Raw genomic sequence first — 19,759 nt, 5'->3', positions numbered from 1 at the left:
GCTCGTCTTGTTTTTAATTTAATCCTATCTTTTTATCTCAGTGTCTTTTTTTAAGCTTTCTGCACATGCTTTGGAGAGTCATGTCTTTCTGGATACTACCAAACATGTTAAGGTTTTTTCCTAAAATACTTTCTTGAGAATCATTTTCAGATTTGATGCCTTCTTCTGTGATTGAGGGTGATGTTCTCTTTCTCTTGTCCTCCAGTACTTCGTCATGGGTTCTGTGTTGTATGTTTTCACTTTACTCATTCTAAAATGATCTGCATAGACCCTGGGATCACCAGCAGACAGTGTATATACCACCTTCTGTCCATCTGCCTTTTTAAAATCTTTTCTACGAGGTCTCCCAATATCCAATGTCTTTCAGGCAATTTGGGGAGCTATGTTATACTGAGGTAGAATTTTGCCATCCCCTTTCTTTCTGCCTGTGCCTTTGATACTCTGGAATATTGGAGCCCATGTTAAGAACATTCAGTATGCGCTTTATACCAAACCTGGCACTATAGGCACAGTCGCTATAACATTGTACTTGCTGTGACTTTAGTTCCAGTGTGGACCACTGCCAGCCCCACTGTGATCACCCTCCATTGTTTCCTGGGAGTTAATCTCCAAGGTGATTCCTAGTAGAATAATCCTATTTTATTCTTAAAGAATGGTAAGGATTTATTATTAGTTAATGAATTTCTCCAATTCAGGGGCCAGAAATGATAACTATATGAGGGTGCGGCCTAAGTTCTTTTAGGCAGGGAAAAACTTGTTTCATTTAACAAAAAGCACATGTAAGCATCATCTTCTTTTTCTCAATTCATTTCAGTTGGTGTCTGTGTGTGTGTGTGTGTGTGTGTGTGTGTGTGTGTGTAGGGGTGGGGTATAGGCAATACCACAATAAATGTGCAAGTAACATAAAATTGGATATTAAAGTAAGCGTGCTATGATGAAAAATTAAACTGAAAAGGATGAAAATCCATAATCCTAGTTTCCCATTGTTATGTTGTTTAAGACATCATTAGAGTTATTTTTATGGAAAATTAATGCAAGCAGCCAGTATTGTATTTGAAATAGCTTTTAAACCACAATCCAGCAATACCTACATTTAATGCTTGAAAATCTGTATTGTTATTATTAATCTCTAACTGCCTATTCTAAAATTCAGCAAGTATAATTAAAGAAGCATACACTTAGGGACTTCCCTGATGGTGAAGTCGTTAAGAATCTGCCTGCTGGGCTTCCCTGGTGGCACAGTGGTTGAGAGTCCGCCTGCCGATGCAGGGAACACTAGTTTGTGCCCCGGTCCGGGAGGATCCCACATGCCGCGGAGCGGCTGGGCCCGTGAGCCATGGCTGCTGAGCCTGCGCGTCCGGAGCCTGTGCTCCGCAACGGGAGAGGCCACAACAGTGAGAGGCCCGCGTACCGCAAAAAAAAAAAAAAAAGAATCCGCCTGCCAATGCAGGGGACACGGGTTTGACCCCGGTCCAGGAAGATCCCACATGCCGAGGAGCAACTAAGGCCGTGAGCCACAACTACTGAGCCTGCGCTCTAGAGCCCATGAGCCACATCTACTGAAGCCCGCACACCTAGAGCCCGTGCTCTGCAACAAGAGAAGCCTCCGCAATGAGAAGCCTGCACACCGCAACGAAGAGTAGCCCCCGCTCACCACAACTAGGGAAAGCCTGCACACAGCAGTGAAAACCCAATGCAGCCAAAAAAAAAGAAGCATACACTTAAACATCTTGAAGTTGAGTGAGAGAAGAGACAATGGATATAAACTTCACCTTGTAAAGTGGTTTGCCTTTTGAGAAGAGGTTTGATCCTATAGAAAAGGCTCTGCTCACTGCTTAGCACGTGGTATATGCTTAAACTGTTTTATTTAATCCTTACAACACCTTTTAAATTATTATTTCTCTCTCTGAAAAAAAATAAGGTTTAGAGAGATTAAATAACTTGGCCTGAGGAGGTACAGCTAGTAAGTACCAAAACCAGGTACTTTGAACCTAAATCTCTTTGATCCAAAGATCATATTTGTAATCACCTTTCAGCTTCCACCTCCGACTTGAGCTAAGCAGAATGAACAGAATAACAAATCTACTGGTTTAAATCTAACTGTTTTCCAGAGCTCGCATGTGATTTGGCCCCTGCTTTCCTCTCCAACTTCATTTTAGAATACACACCCCAGGCTCTGCTCCTGGACACAATGGCTTCCTTTCTGTTCCTTAAATACCACATTTGAGTGCCTTTGCATGTGCCATTTCCTTTGCCTGCGGTGTTCTCCCTGGTCTCTTCCTTTCTCTGTATGCTTGCCTCCTTCTCTCTCAGGTCTTAACCCAAAAATCATTTGTTCAGAGTCCTCTTCCAACCGTGGGGTATGAAGATGGTGCTTTCCCCATTTAAAGTCCCTCCTGTCACCTGTTATTTCCTTCCTAGCATGTGACCAATCTGAAATCAATCTGCTCATTTACTTGTTATGTATCTCTCTACAGAATGTAAGCTCTCTGAGGGCAGGAACTTTCTCCCTCTTAGTTATTACAATATCTATGGAAGTTGGAACAGCACTTGACATATAATAGATGTTGAAAAAAAACAATTGAATGAAGAATGGATGGGTGACTTTGAAGTTTATATATTTGTTTTTACTTGGAAACAGTGTCTTTAAATTTTTCTTGATGGGATGTATTTGAAAATATCTTTAAGAATTTTGAGTGTTCTATATCGTGTTTAGAGATTCCCTCATGGTGCAGTGGTTAAGAATCCGCCTGCCAATGCAGGGGATGCGGGTTTGAGCCCTGGTCCGGGAAGATCCCACATGCCATGGAGCAACTAAGCCCGTGCTCCACAACTACTGAGCCTGCACTCTAGAGCCTGCATTCCACAACTACTGAGCTCGCGTGCCACAACTACTGAAGCGCATGCACCTAGAGCCCATGCTCCGCAACAAAGAGAAGCCACCGCAATGAGAAGCCCACGCACCGCAACAAAGAGTAGCCCCCGCTCGCTGCAACTGGAGAAAGCTTGTGAGCAGCAATGAAGACCCAATGCAGCCAAAAATAAATAAATTAAAAATAAATAAATAAATAAATCGTGTTTAAAGCTTGATCGGGACACTTAATAACATAACCACAGACCACTGCAACTTCCTGTGATAAGAGATTTCTGCTTTGGTTTTGACATGCCCAATGTTCTCATTTAAATAACTAAACTAAACATGTGTATTAATTAGAATAGAACTCTTCAGCTAATTTTCTGCAATAGAATTATAGTGTTATAGAATTCTAACAGTTTTAGCTAGATGAGGACTTAGGATACTCTCTAGTCTAACTGAAATATTGTGGAAAGTTAAAAAGGCTTCTCCAAGGCTACACAGGTAGATCCAGGTCCAGAAACTTGGAACGGGGCCCTTTCCATTATATCAGGTCAACTCTTACTGTGTTTCTTCCATTCCCCTGCTCCCACCCATTGTAGTGAATATTTTTATAGGAGCAAACCAGATTTTATATAGAATTTTATCAAAATAATTCTGTAAAAAAAAAAAGTAGCAATATTAACCAGAGTTCTCAGTTTACCTTAAATCCATAAGAAATGAAACAGTAACTTTCATGCATGCCTTAAAACTGAAATCATTGCACACTGTTCCATCTAAGGTAGTTGTAATGTAGGCACAGAGGCCTGTGGGCGAGATCTTCGTACAGAAAGGGAAAGAAGTATCAGGTTCAGGATGAAATAAATCATACAAATTTTTTTTTGTATTTTTCTACATAGTTGGCAGTTGAAACTATTGCATGTGAACCTCATATTCAGGAATCACAAATATAAAAAATTGGATTTAATAACCTATAGATTTTATGAGCAATTCTCATGCCTCAAAGGAATCCCTCATTTTTCGGAAATGTTTCTTGAAAATATAATTTGATTTACAAAACTTTATGCATATTTCTAAACAAGATAAACCTTGCCTTTATAACCTCTTAGAAGCCAAAGATTGATTTTCTAAGAAAAGAAATAAAAGAAAATAAAAAAAAAAGAAACACCAAAACCAAGTTACATTGTTTTGTTCATATAAGGAGATGAAGGAAAACGAACATGTGATTCATCAATACAAATAAGATGCCCAGTGAATGAGGGCAGTGAATATATAAAGCTTCTATGTAGCTCAAAAATAGTGTTTTTGCTAGGAAATTATTTGTGTAAAACCAGTATAATCAAGACCTGTGTTGTCTACTTTATTCCTCCTCTTCTAAGGTCAGCAGCGAAAGTAAGTTTTTCTCACTTCCCTCCTCCCACCCCTTACTTTTATATGGCAGAACAGACCACAGTGTAAATGACTATGAAATTTAGCTTTTCTCTGTGAATAAGAGGATGTTTATGCTGACTTGATAGAACTCCATTTCTCTTCCATTCTTTGTTCATGGAGTGATCACAGGATATGGGGAAAATATTATTCATCCCCAAATGACTATGTATATAAGTCGTAGAAGCATCTACTCCTAGAACTGGGAGGGACCAAGGGGTTATCTTGTCCAAAATCTTCTTGTAGAGATCAAAATGGCCTTAGGATCCTGTGCATGTGGTGATGAGGCCTTATTTGTCTTTGTGTGTCTGTATGTGCAGGAATACATGGACTCCAACAAATACATTGAACATCTGCTGACTCAACTTGAGGAGCAACACAGAAGTCTCTGGAGGTGAGTTCAATCCACATCCTCAACTAGTAGCAGCATCTATAAATTTGATCTTGATCACAGAAGCATGGAGTTGGCAAGTGGTCTCTTCTGCTTGGTGCCAAAAGCACCTCTGGGGGCAAAAATCAGCAGAGGCTACCTAGAGAGTTCCATTCCTTTAATTAAAGTAAAGCAGTGGTGCCAAAAGTTGTCCTTGAGTGAAGGACCTGCTGAGAACTGGGAAGGTGGTGGAAATCATAACACTTGTCAGGGTCAAGGAGCTCATTTGTCCAAGGCCATGCAGCAAACTTATATCGTAGAAACTAGGACCCAAATTCTCTGGCCCTTGCCTGCTTAAATATTATTTAAGTTTTTCTCTAATTGAAAGGTTGAACACTTCTGCTTAAAATTTCTTAATTCATATTAAAGAATATGTATTTCAGGAATGCTGTAGTATAGGTCTCCCATGTTTAGTTTTTTGTTCTATGTGGTGGGTCCTGATTCTAGGTAAGGAAAGGTATGTGAGAACATTTGTGCAGGTAAATTGGAAAAAGAGGCGAGTGTCATAGAAGTCATACTCCCAGGTTATTCATTCCCTGAGGCCTCTTGGGAATGGAGATTATTTTGATATTATTAACCAGGTCTTTGGGGTCCGTGTGGTCAGGGTCTTCCTAGATGCTCGTATGGTCTCTGAATTCCATTTACTAAATTCCTATAGCTCTTGTTATCTGGAATAAATATTCCAGTGCTCAATTACATGATACCTTGCATTGCACAAGAATTGTTTAATATGATTAGCTTTGTCGCCCAGGGGTCAAAAAGCCCCTAGCGTCCTTTATTTCTCATCTCCTCATGTCACGGAAGACAGTGCTGTCTCTGTACACAGAGATATTAAGCAGGTAAGTATGACCTAACCCTGTGGATTTCTTGTCCAACCTTATCTAAATCCATCACCCTTGGTCTCTGTACCAGCTGATGCTGCCTGTTCTACACGCACCCTTGTAACAAATCCTAATAACCTTGAAATTCATCTTCTCTGAGGAATTCTAGTTCTTGGGCGAAATGCCTGATATTTTCATTTGTTCTGCTCTTCTGTTAGTTTTCCTACTAGAAAACAGATCTGTGGTTATAGTAATAGACAATATTCTATTTCTCTACCTAGAAAAGCTGCTGGTAGGATACAACAAAAATGTACAGTTTTCAGGTCTCCTTGCTGCTAACAGACATATCAGTTAACTTCATATAACTTGTTGCAATATTTGTTAGATTTCTTTTTGAGAGCTCTAACCAGGTTTTCTTTTGTGAACCAGTGTGTTGTATTAATAAAACCAACAGCAGTGTATTTATGGTTATATGCCTTTTAAATTATATTTTCTGTAGATCTACTACAAAGTATGCTTAAAAGGTTATGTAACTGAGTTGTAACATTTTCTTTAAACTATTTGTATAGAATAATTTTACTCTATTTTTCAAAAGAAAAAATGCACAGATGATGAATACCATCTTGATGAAAGAAATTAGAGTTTAATTTGGTCAGTGTGTCTTATACACATCATTGAAGAGGAATTATAGTTTCACAGGTTTTTGAACCAAAAAACCTGCATGGAAAAGAATATTTTCCTGCTTTCTTAAGGTGGTTAATAAAAACCTTTGGTTTCCTCTGATACAATTAAATTAAAATCTCATTTCAGGTGGAAACATAACCTAACATAAAGTAAGAGCTCAGAATTTTGCGGGCAGTCACTTCCATTTTCCTTCCAAGTAGGATTACTGCTGGTGAAGAAGCAAAGCTTTTTATATAGTGTCAGAGGATCTAATAAAAAAGCTTCATTTGAATAACAATAAAGGGCAATGATGCCATTTGAATAGTCGGAATAACTACCAGTGAGAAAATGGAAAGAGTAGTATTGAAAAGAAAATGAAAACCAATAATAGCAGATTTACATACTATTTATTAAATCATGAAATTATACTTGATTATATTTTGCAAACAGATCTTGACTGACTTACAGTGATGGGCTTTCTGATGGTGATTACAATATCACAACTGCAACTATAGCCAAACTTTTTATGGTGAACGATTTGTGAGTGACAGTGAGCAGTGGGGATATTTTTTTTCTGCTTTTGATTGAATAGTTAAAATGCTTTCTTGAGCTGGGGTAGACTCTATGATGTGTCGAGCATCATGGGAAAGGCATGTCATGTACATAAGCACAGCTAAAGTGTCTGAAGTTAAACAAGCATTCCCATAACTCAGTATACGCTTCTTCTGATTTTTATTATGCCTTTAATTTGTAGCTGTTACAAATTTCATGGAATAGGTTACTTGTCATTGCTGCTGATATTAACTAATGGTCTTCCATTTACACTTAAGCTAACTCAAGTATAGCTTAAAAGAAACTTAAAAGAAAAAATTGAATATTTCGATCTTCCAACAATAATAGTAGCCAGCATTAATTTATGGCCACAGTCTTTGAGGACTGATCAAAACATGGTAAACACATGTCATACTGTTATTGCCTCTTGCTTAATGATAAAAGAATTGGACAAATGGTAGAAGATTGGGTCTAAGAATTAAAAGTCTTATTTTCGTGGAGGAATCTCCTAGCCTTTAATAGGCTTTAGTCACTTTTTATAGCATAACCATGTGCTGTGACACAAATATATTTCTGTAATCATACTCTCAAGATAACTGGTTATTTCGGCGTCCTGTTTAGTATTCTACTGAAATAGACCTATAATCTATCTCTGGGTTTTCAAATTGCAAAGGAATTTGTGGAGTTCAAATATAGCCGTCTGGCAAAGAGCATTTAGCTCAACTATGTTTTGATACCAGCAGAAAAAAATTTCTGTGAATTCATCTGAAGAAGAGGGTGGAGTCAGGATCTAGAACCTAGTCTAAGACTTGGGTACAAGTCTGGGTGGGTTTAATTTGCTCTGCCTCTCCCTGCTTGATGAGGAAAAAATAAACACACCCAGTGACAACTTGTTTACTAGTCAATGTTGAAATGTGATCATACATTTCTGTACATTTATTTGTTTAAATGAGGAAAGTTAGGAGAAAAATGCTCTTCTGTACTTAATGATTTTTGTGTCATCTGTTACTATTTCTATTTGGTTAAATATATCTGTGACTGACAAGAAAGGGTGTGAGAAAACAACTGCTGAGAATGTCTTTCTGCTATTTGACAGATTTGCAGCCTCAGATTAAGAGTTTAGAACATAGACAGTTGGAAAAGACAAATTGAATTCATGAATATTTATGGTGTTAATTACTCTTTCATGTCACATACGTGAAATTATGTATGACAAATAGAAGCAGCATAACACTATAGAAATGGAAATAAGACTGGATTGGAGGTTTTGGAGACATGGACTCTGGTTCTGGACCATCCGAACTGGCTACTGGGTAACACCTCTGAGACTGAGTTTCCTTAGCTCTGAAAAGAAGCTATCAATATAGCTAGTATTTAAGATAACTGAGCACTGAGATTACATGAAATATAGACGCAAGAGGGAGGAGACATGGGGATATATGTATATGTATAGCTGATTCACATTATTATAAAGCAGAAACTAACACACCATTGTAAAGCAGTTATACTCTACTAAAGGTGTTAAGAAAAAGGCATTACCTATATATGACATGTACAGATAGGTATAATCTTATTTTTATAGAATAATTATACAGCTGGATCATTATGTAGCATTTAATACATGTCATGGAAAGCTTCAAAGAACGGGGGTAGAAGTGACTAATATAACAGATACCTAAGAGCTTGCCAGTGATTGAACCAGATAATGTCAAAGCATTCATTTCAGATTTTCATAGCTTGAATTGCAGACAGAGTTACCAATAGCCTGTAAGCAAGTGAAGAATAAGTAGGTTTGCAAGGCCAAAATTAAATGACAAGATCTGGTGAATGCAGAGTGCCAGTTGCCAACCTACAGATGCCAGATCGAAGTTTCATTTGAACAAGCTATGTTTAGGCTAGGGTTTCTCAGGCAGGGCACTGTTGACATCTGGGGCCAGATTACACTTAATCATGGAGGTGGGGTTGTCCTGTGCGTTATAAGGTGTTTAGCATCATCCCTAGCCTCTACCCACTACATGCCAGTACCATCCCCCATTGTGACAACCAAAAATGTCTCCGGATATTTTCCAAATGTTTCCTAGTGGCAACATCCTCTCCTCTCCCTGGTAAGAACCAGTGATCTAAACAATCATCTGCATAAGCATTTTTCTAAGTATATCCCAAGAAACACTAGTACACTATGGTATGGATATTTTAAGAAAAATAAAGGTATTCTGTGGTCAGATTTGAGGTATACTAGGTAAAACCAAGCTTTAATTTTAATCGTAGAACTATTCAGAGCCATTTATATTGCTAATACGTGATAAGCGTATCAAATATAGACTATAAAATATAATTTTGACTTTAAAAAATTCCCCAATCCTAGCTTTCTTGGAGCATCTATTCTGACTAAAGGTCTAAGGAACATATTTTGGGAAATGGTGATCTATCTAGTTTGGTAGCCAAATATACAAAAACATAGCTGGTACCTCTTTCTTCATCCTTCTCCCCTTACTTCACAGGTACTAGGATGGGTGACTTGTAGAAGAGCAGCAAATAGTCTGGGTTGTTGGTGAAACGGGAAAGTAGATGCGTCGGAAAGCCAGTCCCAAGTTCATTACCATTTTTCTGAGGGGCAACTAGGGCCTCAATACCAAATTCCAAGAATCTGAAGAACCGTTGATTACAAGCTATGTTTGCCCTGGTAAAGCAGATAACTCCTGCTTCCCGGGGGTAGAAATGGTGGTTCCCTACATCACCAAGAGGAGTTTAATTGACAAGCGTATATAGTTCTCTAGGTGCAATAAGCGTCCCTAAGGCCCATCCCTTGCAACAATAAAATAATAGTTTCAGGGTATCCCAAATCCTTCAAAATAGACTTTTGTATTCTGGCTTACTTGTGATTCTTAACCTAAGGAAAGAGATAGGAAAAAAACTGGACAAAAACTTTGTTTTCCTTCCCACCATGATTCAAAATGCTGCTTATCTAAGTAGAGTGAACACTGCAATAAAATGATCCGCATTCCAAATACCCTTCCGTGTTCTCCGTCATTTGATGTATGTATACATTTTAGGGTGGAGATCATTGGCACCAGCGCCTCAAGTTTCCTTCAGCAGTAGTCTTAGTTTTGGTAAAATGTGAGTGACATTAAAACTGCTTACTGAGGGGCTACATGCTATCATTCTATCTCGGGGTAAAGAAGATCCTTCGCTAACACGTTATATAGAAATTGCCTTGTAGTTGTAAAATAGAGTTAAGAGGCAAAAGCACACATGGCCTGAGAAAAGTCAAGCCCAGAGCCTCTTGGAGATTTACCTTCTGTGTATCTTGGTTCTTAGAATCGAATTGTCCAGGCATCTTAAGAATTAGCATGTCTCTATCCTCAAGGGGTTAATTTACATAGACTAAAGTGATGCTGAGTATCAAACAGGTTGCCTTTGCTAAAACATAGACTTCCACTGGGAGATCTTAATTGGCAACAGATAAAATTGCTCTGCATGAATTCTTAATGGTGGACACCAAATAAAATAAGAACTGTGATTTGTTTTTTACATCCCTTCAAGAGAAAAAGAGGCTATCTCTGGGGGATAGACTGTGTAGCAGACAAAGAGCTCAGCGCTCTCTGCTAGCAATAAAAGCGAAACCTCATGCTACGCCAGCAGAATGACGGTTTCCCACCTCTGCATCCCTGTCTCAGTCTGCTGAGGTCAAAGGAGACCAGGGCTAGCAAGCTTTACATTTTCTTCCCCTCCTCTCAATCCTTGGGCTGGATTTCTAAACCATAGCTGCTTTCTCGGGGCAAGTGCAAGCGTCAGGGCCACCCTGGAAACCCGTCAATGTCACTTCTCAATTACCCATCAGGGGTTGTTCCAGAGAGGCAGACAGTCCCAGACCCCTGCCAAGATAAGAGTCTTGCCTCTCAGTCATGCCCTCTGCCCAGCACAAGGGAGAATAAATCAGGGCTCTGGAAATTGGGTATTGCCACATACTTCAGTGGTGATGTCACTCCTGGACGGTGGTGGGGAAAGCTATGGGCTGAGATGTATCCCCAAGGATTCTTATTATAGATGGATGGTGCTGCTTTAGATGAACAAGGGAGCATGTAGCCTTCTCATAGCTCTGAAGCCCTGGGTGAAGGAACATCTTTATCTTTAAGTAAAGATGTAACATCTTTATTTGACTTTTGTTCAGTAACAGAAGGGGCTAACAGAACTAAATCCAGAAAGGTATCTGGATTGACCGAATTGGAAGATCACCCAGGTTCATATTTGACCTTTAACTTTAGGATTGATCAACATTATAATTTATTTAGGTGACCGGTATGTGATCTGCATGTTTATCTACTTAAGGAGTTGCCCAGTATTTGAACTCAAGTCATCCGAGGCAAGGAGATACCAAAAATGCCAGAGTGAAACTCTACACTGACTTTATATGATTTCCTGTCTCTTATAAAATCTGTCCACCCTTTAAACTAAAGGGCCATGTTAATCTATCAGAGAATATATATTTAGGTCCCAACCGAATAAATGTACAGAATAGACTCTTTAAAACCTTATGGGGGGGCTTCCCTGGTGGCGCAGTTGTTGAGAGTCCGCCTGCCGATGCAGGGGACACGGGTTCGTGCCCTGGTCCGGGAAGTTCCCACATGCCGCGGAGCAGCTGGGCCCGTGAGCCATGGCCGCCGAGCCTGTGTCTGGAGCCTGTGTGTCTGGAGCCTGTGCTCTGCAACGGGAGAGGCCAGAAGAGTGAGAGGCCCGCATACCGCAAAAAAAAAAAAAAAAAAAAAAGAATCCACCTGCCAACGCAGGGGACACGGGTTCGAGCCCTGGTCCGGGAAGATCCCACGTGCCGCGGAGTGGCTGGGCCTGTGAGCCATGGCCGCTGAGCCTGCCATCCAGAGCCTGTGCTCCGCAACGGGAGAGGCCACAGCAGTGAGAGGCCCGCATACCGCAAAAAAACAAAAAACAAAAAAACAAAACACCTTATGGGTTTTATCTTTGCCTCTTCACTACAAATCTTGTTTGAAAGAAAAATTCACATACATTTATCAAGACTATTCTACCCCAGGCTGAGTGGAGGAATCTATAAAACACATTTTAGGAGACTGTCCTTCAAAAGTCCAAAGGTTTCCCTAAGGAGCTGGTGGTTTGATCTGAGTCCTGTGTAGGAGCAGGTCTGGTGGAGTGAGGGGAGATGAAGAATTGGTTATTGGATAGATTGAACTTGGACTGCCTTTGAAACTTTTGTGTATAACTATATGTTAAGATGATGAGAACTTCAGGTTTAGAGCTGTTTATATTTAATAAATAAAACACAGTATAGATAGAGGCATTAGATGAACCCGCAAAGATATAAAACTGCCCTCTGCTGTAACTGGCGAAACATCCCCACATTAAAGATGGATTTATTGCAACCATGGGAAGCTTGAGTTGAGTAATGTTGTACAAATAGGTCCGTAGATGATCAGAAGATAATTCTAATTCTAGTTTAAATAGGTTTGTGTTCTTCAAGAAACACTCTTAAAGTGCCACAAAATATTTCAACATCAATAGGATTTAGGGGTGACCCAGAGAAATTTACCACTATGTAATCTGAAAAAATTTGGCTTAAACACATTTGTTATTTTTAGATCCATGCTTATCTTAATATGACAGCCAGAACCTAATGTGATTTATTTATATGAAATTAAAGAGCCTCAAGCAAAAGGCATTTTGTAGATTTATCGGGGGGTAATAAAGATCACCAATATTCCCTACTAAGTTGAAAGAAGAAAAACTCCAGCAGGCAAAAATATAAATGACCTGCTTGACATAAACGCATGCGTTGACTGTGAAGTACACCCACAGTAAGGAGTGATAAAGTGCCTTTTTTATTTTTAACTGGAAGGAGGAATGAAATGGGTAATTTACCGTGGATGTCTATTTAGTTTTAATTTTAATGGGAAAAAATCACCAACTTGTTAGTGCGTGAGCATACTTGGGATTTTTTTTTCCCCCTAAGAGATTGATTGTTAAGATATAACTCTACATATCTCTCTATATGGGTAACTCTGGAGTTTACAGTAGTAAATTTATTTATTTGTTTGTTTGTTTATTGATTGATTGATTGGTTACCTCCCATTCTTTTTGCACCTTCTGTATTCAGAGGCCTGGGAGGTAATCTTAGAACCCCACCTCCATCCTTCCATTCCGGGGAGAGATGTTGGAGCCTCTGTGAAATGAGAAAATACAAACTGCATTTTTTTCCCCTCTAAGACTTTCACTATAGTACATTTTGTGTTTTTGTATTACAAATTAGACTTCATAAATAATCCAGCAAAGAGTCCGGGATGGAGAGGTTCCCTGGAATCAAAGGATCCAGAATAGGATGAAATTGTACAGTAGTTGGGAGAAACACCCTCTAGCTTTCTCAAGGCAGAGGAAACTTCTAAGAAGGCAAATGTCAGTTGCAGAGTTGGTTGAGTTTGGCAACCTATGGCTGGTTCCATGGCTCAGGAACCTTCACAAGGTGGCTTTAGGAGAACCTGGCTTACTTGATGCTCAGTATCTACACTCGTTGATTAAATATTGTATATGAACTCTCTACGGAGATCAGCCTAGAATTTCACCAAATGTAAGTCTGCCTGAGAGAGAAAGTTAAAGCCACTGCAGATCTCAACTCTGTACTGCTCCATTAGTACTAGATTTTACAAGTAGGGGACATCTCTCACTTAGACCCTAGGGATTCTCTGGTTCTTGCTCCAACCCTCCCCAACGCCCCCTACACACACACACCAATTAATGAAAACTTCACTTCCACAGACTATTCCAAAATGTAACAGCAGCTGTATCCATAGCCTCAATGACCTCTATACCAGTTCCAACCATGTGGCTCTCAATCACACACTGTCTTATTTTTTCATGACAGGGGTTTTGTTCCCCTAAGATCTTTGAGTTGTAGAGCCAATCTTCTGGTACCTCACCTCTCTCATAGTGCTTAGCATAAGACATACAAAACAACATCAAGCATAACACTTCACTTACTTTGAAAGCATAGAGACAATTGGAAGTATGTTGCGGTATGCAGGCCTCTCACTGTTGTGGCCTCTCCCGTTGCGGAGCACAGGCTCTGGACGCGCAGGCTCAGCGGCCATGGCTCACGGGCCCAGCCGCTCCGTGGCATGTGGGATCTTCCCGGACCGGGGCACGAACCCGTGTTCCCTGCATCGGCAGGCGGACTCTCAACCACTGCGCCACCAGGGAAGCCCTGTTTTAGTCATCTTTGTACCTAAGTGACTTAGCATGTTATCGATCCTCCAAACGCTTTCCTTGAGCCATTGAAGGAATTGATGATGATTCAAGAAGAGAAATTACTAACAGCTCATGTGTTTATTAGGGACAAGCCTGCCTTAACTGGTAAGTCCATTGCCAGAGAAAGGTCAAGCAAGTATAGCAAAAAGTCCTTTGTCTCAGTGGTGTGCCAGTGCTAAAGGGGATCCACAGTTTCAAGGTAGTTACTCTTAGAAAGTTAAAGATGGGACACTTAATGAAGATGTGAATGTGTGGTAATGATTTATAAAGCTAGGAAGAATGCTTGCTTCACCAGACTTTTATTTTATGCTTTTTTCAAAATTCAATCCTAAAGTAAGAAGTTTTGAGGCATGTCCTGTCTGCATGATGGGTCACTGCACATCATAGGACAGGCTCCAACCAGTAACAGTAATCAAATATGTATTTCTGTCCCCAGTTTTACTCCCATTATCTACCAATTATATCTTGGGCTGCAAACAACCTTGTTAACAGAAGCAATGAAAGAACATCTCATAATTTTGAAAGAAAGGGGTTGAGAGACTGTGGGAAGGTAAAAAAAAATGCATGATAAAAATCCAGGCCTGAAATATTAAATTTATCACCTTGGGTAAAGTGAGTTGGAGAAAAATTGTAGACACATAGATCAGGTTACTTTTAATAACAGAATCGATAACAGATACACACTACTATATATAAATGAGGTAAATAACAAGGACCTACTGTATAGCACAGGGAACTATACTCAGTATCTTGTAATAACCTATAATGGAAAAGAATCTGAAAAAGAATATGTATATATTTGAATCACTTTGCTGTACCCCAGTAACTAACATAGCATTGTAAAGCAATTATACTTCAATTAAAAAAAATTAAAAACAGAATTGGGGCTTGACCTGAAAGTTTGTAAAGTGGGTACTTGCAGAGAAAATCTTAGAATTTTGTTAAGATGGACACACACTTGAAGTCAAGGGCGTTCAGCATAGATAACAATGACATGGGCTGCCAAACAGAGGGCAAGTTTTCAAAGGATTAGTGGCATGGAAGACAGTGGGGGAAAATAGGTGAAAAAAAGAGAACAACCAACAACTAAAAGTAAATTATCATTTTTATTAGCTAAGTGCTTTAGGTAACAAATAAGGGGCACATTTTCTCGTTATCTCTTAAAAGGTTACTGGCATCCACTCTAGTCCAGCTGGGGCAGTATTTGGTGGTACACTACTATAATCAGGGTCTCTGTTCTGATTGCTTGGTGACTGTGCTGTCCTGCTGCTAAGTTTTACAAATACCATCCCTGGTTCCTTCTCTGTGATGTGAAGTTCAGGTCCAGATTCTGCCACTTACTCTGTGGTCCTGGGAAAGTCCTTTCAGCATTCAGAGCCTTGCTTTCCCATTGGTAACAAGACAGGGTTAATATAAGTGGTTTCAGCAGGACTTTCTTTAGGATTAACAATCTGTAACTCTTACCAGTTACCTTGTAGGCCAAGGGTTGGGTGATGAAGATAGATGTGATAGATGCATAGAATTACTGAGAGTTGAAGGTGACAGTTTCCCTTCTTGAAAGAAGGCAGAAAATTACTTTTATACACCTGGTTTTCTTTCATTTCTAACTCTTGCAGTGTGTCTTGGCACTGAACCTTCCAGAGGTAATAAAACAGCGTGCTGGCAGACCCAGAGCACCAGAGCAGGGTCAGAGTCTGTGACCACTTTCAAAAGGTTTTGCAGGAAATTGTTGTATTGAATAATGTTTAAGTTTCCACAGAAGTTACGAGCACAGCATGTTGAAAAAAAAAAAACAGTCAATTGCACATTATTAGAAAAAAAAAAAAGAAAGCCACTCTGGGGTTACGGTCCCTATTAAGGGAAACTGCATTGTCTTATGAGCTGCCTTCAGTGTTCCCTGGAGATTCACAGACTCACTGGCTAATTGAAAGCCAACATGTGTATTTACCTGGATTTATTCATTTTTATTATCTGATTGATTTTCCTGTATCTTGGCTTTGGAAATAAAGATAGGAATGGGGTCAATTACAGAAGACCAGTCTAAAAGAGAAATTCTTTGCATCAGATACACAATTTAGGACTTTGGCCTTTGGAACCATTTGTTAACAAGATAATATAATTTAAAATGTACCAAAAGTTGTATCTATCCAAAAATACCTCTCCCACTGGACTGCCTGGAATTCTCATGCTTGGGATAAAGGAAATTGGGTGTCCAGAAAATCACCTCTGAAGTCTATACTTGCCATCTGAGGGGAGTTCTAGGATTACTCTCTTAGCTCCTGGTAGTATCTTACCAAGGATTAGTTTGCCAAATTAGAGACCTGTGGATATCTGAGTCCTGGAAAAATTTTTAGCAAAGTTAAGCAAAGCATATTTAGAATGGAAGAAAGTCCTAGTGGAAATTTTACAGTACAAATCTGAATATTTCTATTTCTAGCCACACATGTCCCTACCAATGCTGACCTTCTTTATTACTGATTATTCCTACACACACATTCCCTCATTGTCAGTGTCTGTTCCAGACAGATAAATCCTACCCATCCTTCAAGATACAGCCTAGGTAGGTCCTCCTAATCTACAACTCATCACATAGATTCCCCAGCCTGCCTGGGCTCCATTTTTTTTTTAATCCACCATGAATTTGAGACTGTATCACATTTGTCCACATAATGGTTTACATCTTGCACAAACTCCAGAATTATCCCATGTACCTCAGTTTTGATTCTACAGATATTTTCAGCACCTGGCCTTCCACTTCTGTTATATATCAAATGATGGCTAAGCATAGGGTTGAACATGACAGGTGTTCAGCTAACACCTACTAACTGATTTTCTTTAACAGGGAAATAAAAAGTTCTACTCAGTTCTCTTGCTGAAAATACTGTATCAAGAGCACTTTTTTTTTTTTTTTTTTTTTTTTTTTTTTTTGCAGTACGCGGGCCTCTCACTGCTGTGGCCTCTCCCGTTGCAGAGCACAGGCTCCGGACGCGCAGGCCCAGCAGCCATGGCCCACGGGCCCAGCCGCTCCGCGGCATGTGGGATCCTCCCGGACCGGAGCACGAACCCGTGTCCCCTGCATCGGCAGGCGGACTCTCAACCACTGCGCCACCAGGGAAGCCCAAGAGTACTTATTTTAGATGTCAGTTAAGGATATTATAAACCAGAGAGTATCCAGAAGGTCCATGACTAAAATGGTATGAGGTGCTGAATACTAAATTAATAATGGTGAAAGGAATTGAAGATATTTAGTTTGACACATAGAAAACTAAGGGATAGACCTATATAACTACCATATGACCCAGCAATTCCACTCCTGGGTATGTATCAAAAAAAAAACCCCAAAACACTAATTCAAAAAGATACATGTACCCCAATTTTCATAGCAGAATTATTTACATGGAAGCAACCTTAGTGTCCATCAGCAGATAAATGGGTAAAGAAGTGATAAACACACACACACACACACACACACACACATACAATGGAATCTTATTCAGCCGTAAAAAATAATGCAATCTTGCCCTTTGCAGCAACATGGATGGATTTGTAGTGCATTATGCTAAGTGAAATAAGTCAGACAGACAAAGACAAATACTGTATGATGTCACATGTGGAATCTAAAAGATACAACAAACTAGTGAGTATAACAAAGAAGAAGCAGGCTCATAGATGTAGGAAACAAACTAGTGGTTACCAGTGGGGAAAGGGAAGGGGGAAGGGCAATATAGGGGTAGGACATTAAGAGGTACAAACTACTAGGTATAAAATAAACTATAAGGGGCTTCCCTGGTGGCGCAGTGGTTGAGAGTCTGCCTGCCGATGCAGGGGACACAGGTTCGTGCCCCGGTCCGGGAAGATCCCACATGCCGCGGAGTGGCTGGGCCCATGAGCCATGGCCAGTGAGCCTGTGCATCCGGAGCCTGTGTTCCGCAACAGGAGAGGCCACGACAGTGAGAGGCCCAAGTACTGCAAAAAAAAAAAAAAAAAAAAAAAGCTATAAGGATATTGTATAACACAGGAAATATAGCAAATGTTTTATAATAACTATAAATGTAGCATAACCTTTAAAAATTGTGAATCACTATATTATATACCTATAATTTATATAATATTATATATCAACTATACTTCATTAAAAAAGAAGTGAAGTGAGTTATCTTGTGGAGAACGGATTAGCAGTATTCTGGGATATTCAGTAGGACAGATCTGGTTAACCAGTTGTCTAGGTTAGAACCTGAGGGATGGCAACTAGCACTAGAAAGAAATGTCCTCTGTTCTGTTCTCTAACATGGAGGAGGGTGTTCTTGGGATAGTGAGCTCTGTGCCAGTGCAAGTGTCCAAGCAAAGCCTGGGAGACCATCTTTCAGGTGTCGTGTCCGGTGGATTCTGCTACAGTGGATGGGGAGAGGCCAGGTGCCCTTCGTGTTGGATGACTCTCTGGCCTGAACGCCACCAACAGCATCTCTACTTGCAATGACTGTTTCCTCTTCTGTGTACCATCCCTTTGAAATATTAAGACAGTTTGATATGTTTGGCCCCAGTCTTCACTTTTCCAAAGGAAGCAGTGTTGGTTCTTCCATTGCTACTCATACAACTTACATTTCAGACCCCACTTACTCACCTACTGGACTTATTTCAGTTTGTCAGTATTCCTCTTAACATGTGGGGCTTTAATATAAACATAATGTATTTTATTATAACCAGATTACAAGTCCAATTTCAGTCATCCTCTGAGAGAGGGTTATTATTCTAACTATGATTTTTCCCCCAGTGGTACTAATTGTTAATAACCGTTAGGCAAAATACCTAAAATTCCAGCATTGCATCACGCATATTCAGTTACTCTCTTGTGGACTCAAAGAATATAAATCATTATTTCAAGAAAGCCCAAGGAGTTTTTTAAATTTAGAAAATCTGTTCTCTTTTTCTCCACTGCTCCTTTATTCCCTGACTTTTAAATGCCTTGTCCTGTTTCACATCTTTTTTCCAATGCCAAAGCTTCATTTATGGTTAAGAGGTCAGAGAAGAATTAATAATTACAAGTAAATTAGGTCATTCCTGACCTTGGTAGAACTTTTATTGGACGATTACTCTGGCCTTCCGAAGGAAGAAGGGAATGAGTTTCAGATTATCACCGAAATGAACAATTACTAATCTAACATTTATAATCCCAAGGTTAAGGAATATTAGGAAGGATAATGCTAGAAAGATAAAACTCATGAGAAAGTATTTTAGAGTACAGCCGAAATGAATGGAACTACTGGATAGTCTGCTTAAGACAGAGATCAGAGTTAGGCATTGTAGATGTTGTCTGGGTTCACATTTAGATTTTTCCAATTTCAGCCATATTATGACAGTGGTATGCACAGTTTACAGAGGGAGGGATTGCTACCCCGCTGTCCAGGGTCAGAAGGATGGGAGGTAGGGGAAGATATCACTATTTGAAGGTACATTATGCTGAGTTTCAGATCATTTATTTTGGAAATCCAATTCCACTGCCTGTTCTTTGTGCACGACCCCGAGGTTTATTTCTGGCCCATTTATGATGGTAGCAGGAGAGTTTATTTTTCTGGCTTGATGCTAAACCATTGTTATAGACATTCCATTTCCAGGCAGTTTCAAAGTAGAACTGTTATATCACTCCTCCTAATTTTAAAGTTAACATTTGAAAATCACTTTAACTTCAGATAATGAAAAATGGTTGTGTGAAGTTTGCATTCATCTTTGTCCTAGTGGTAGAGA

At 39.7% G+C, this 19,759-nt stretch overlaps 1 protein-coding gene across 6 annotated transcripts in view; it reads left to right on the top strand.

Annotated features, from left to right (window-relative positions):
* The window catches only part of NCKAP5 (NCK associated protein 5), a 1,039,671-nt gene that overhangs the window by 365,072 nt on the left and 654,840 nt on the right, over positions 1-19,759 (top strand). For all 6 annotated transcript variants that reach the window (XM_033440354.2, XM_033440356.2, XM_033440353.2 and 3 more), the window contains exon 3: positions 4,603-4,676. In XM_033440354.2, coding sequence (XP_033296245.1) covers positions 4,603-4,676 — 74 coding nt within the window. The remainder of the gene's footprint in view (positions 1-4,602; positions 4,677-19,759) is intronic.

Source organism: Orcinus orca, chromosome 7 (assembly GCF_937001465.1).
Source record: "Orcinus orca chromosome 7, mOrcOrc1.1, whole genome shotgun sequence".
NCBI classification, from domain to species: domain Eukaryota; kingdom Metazoa; phylum Chordata; class Mammalia; order Artiodactyla; family Delphinidae; genus Orcinus; species Orcinus orca.
Note: the sequence above shows the minus strand (reverse complement) of the source record. Positions and strands in the feature narration are given on the sequence as shown.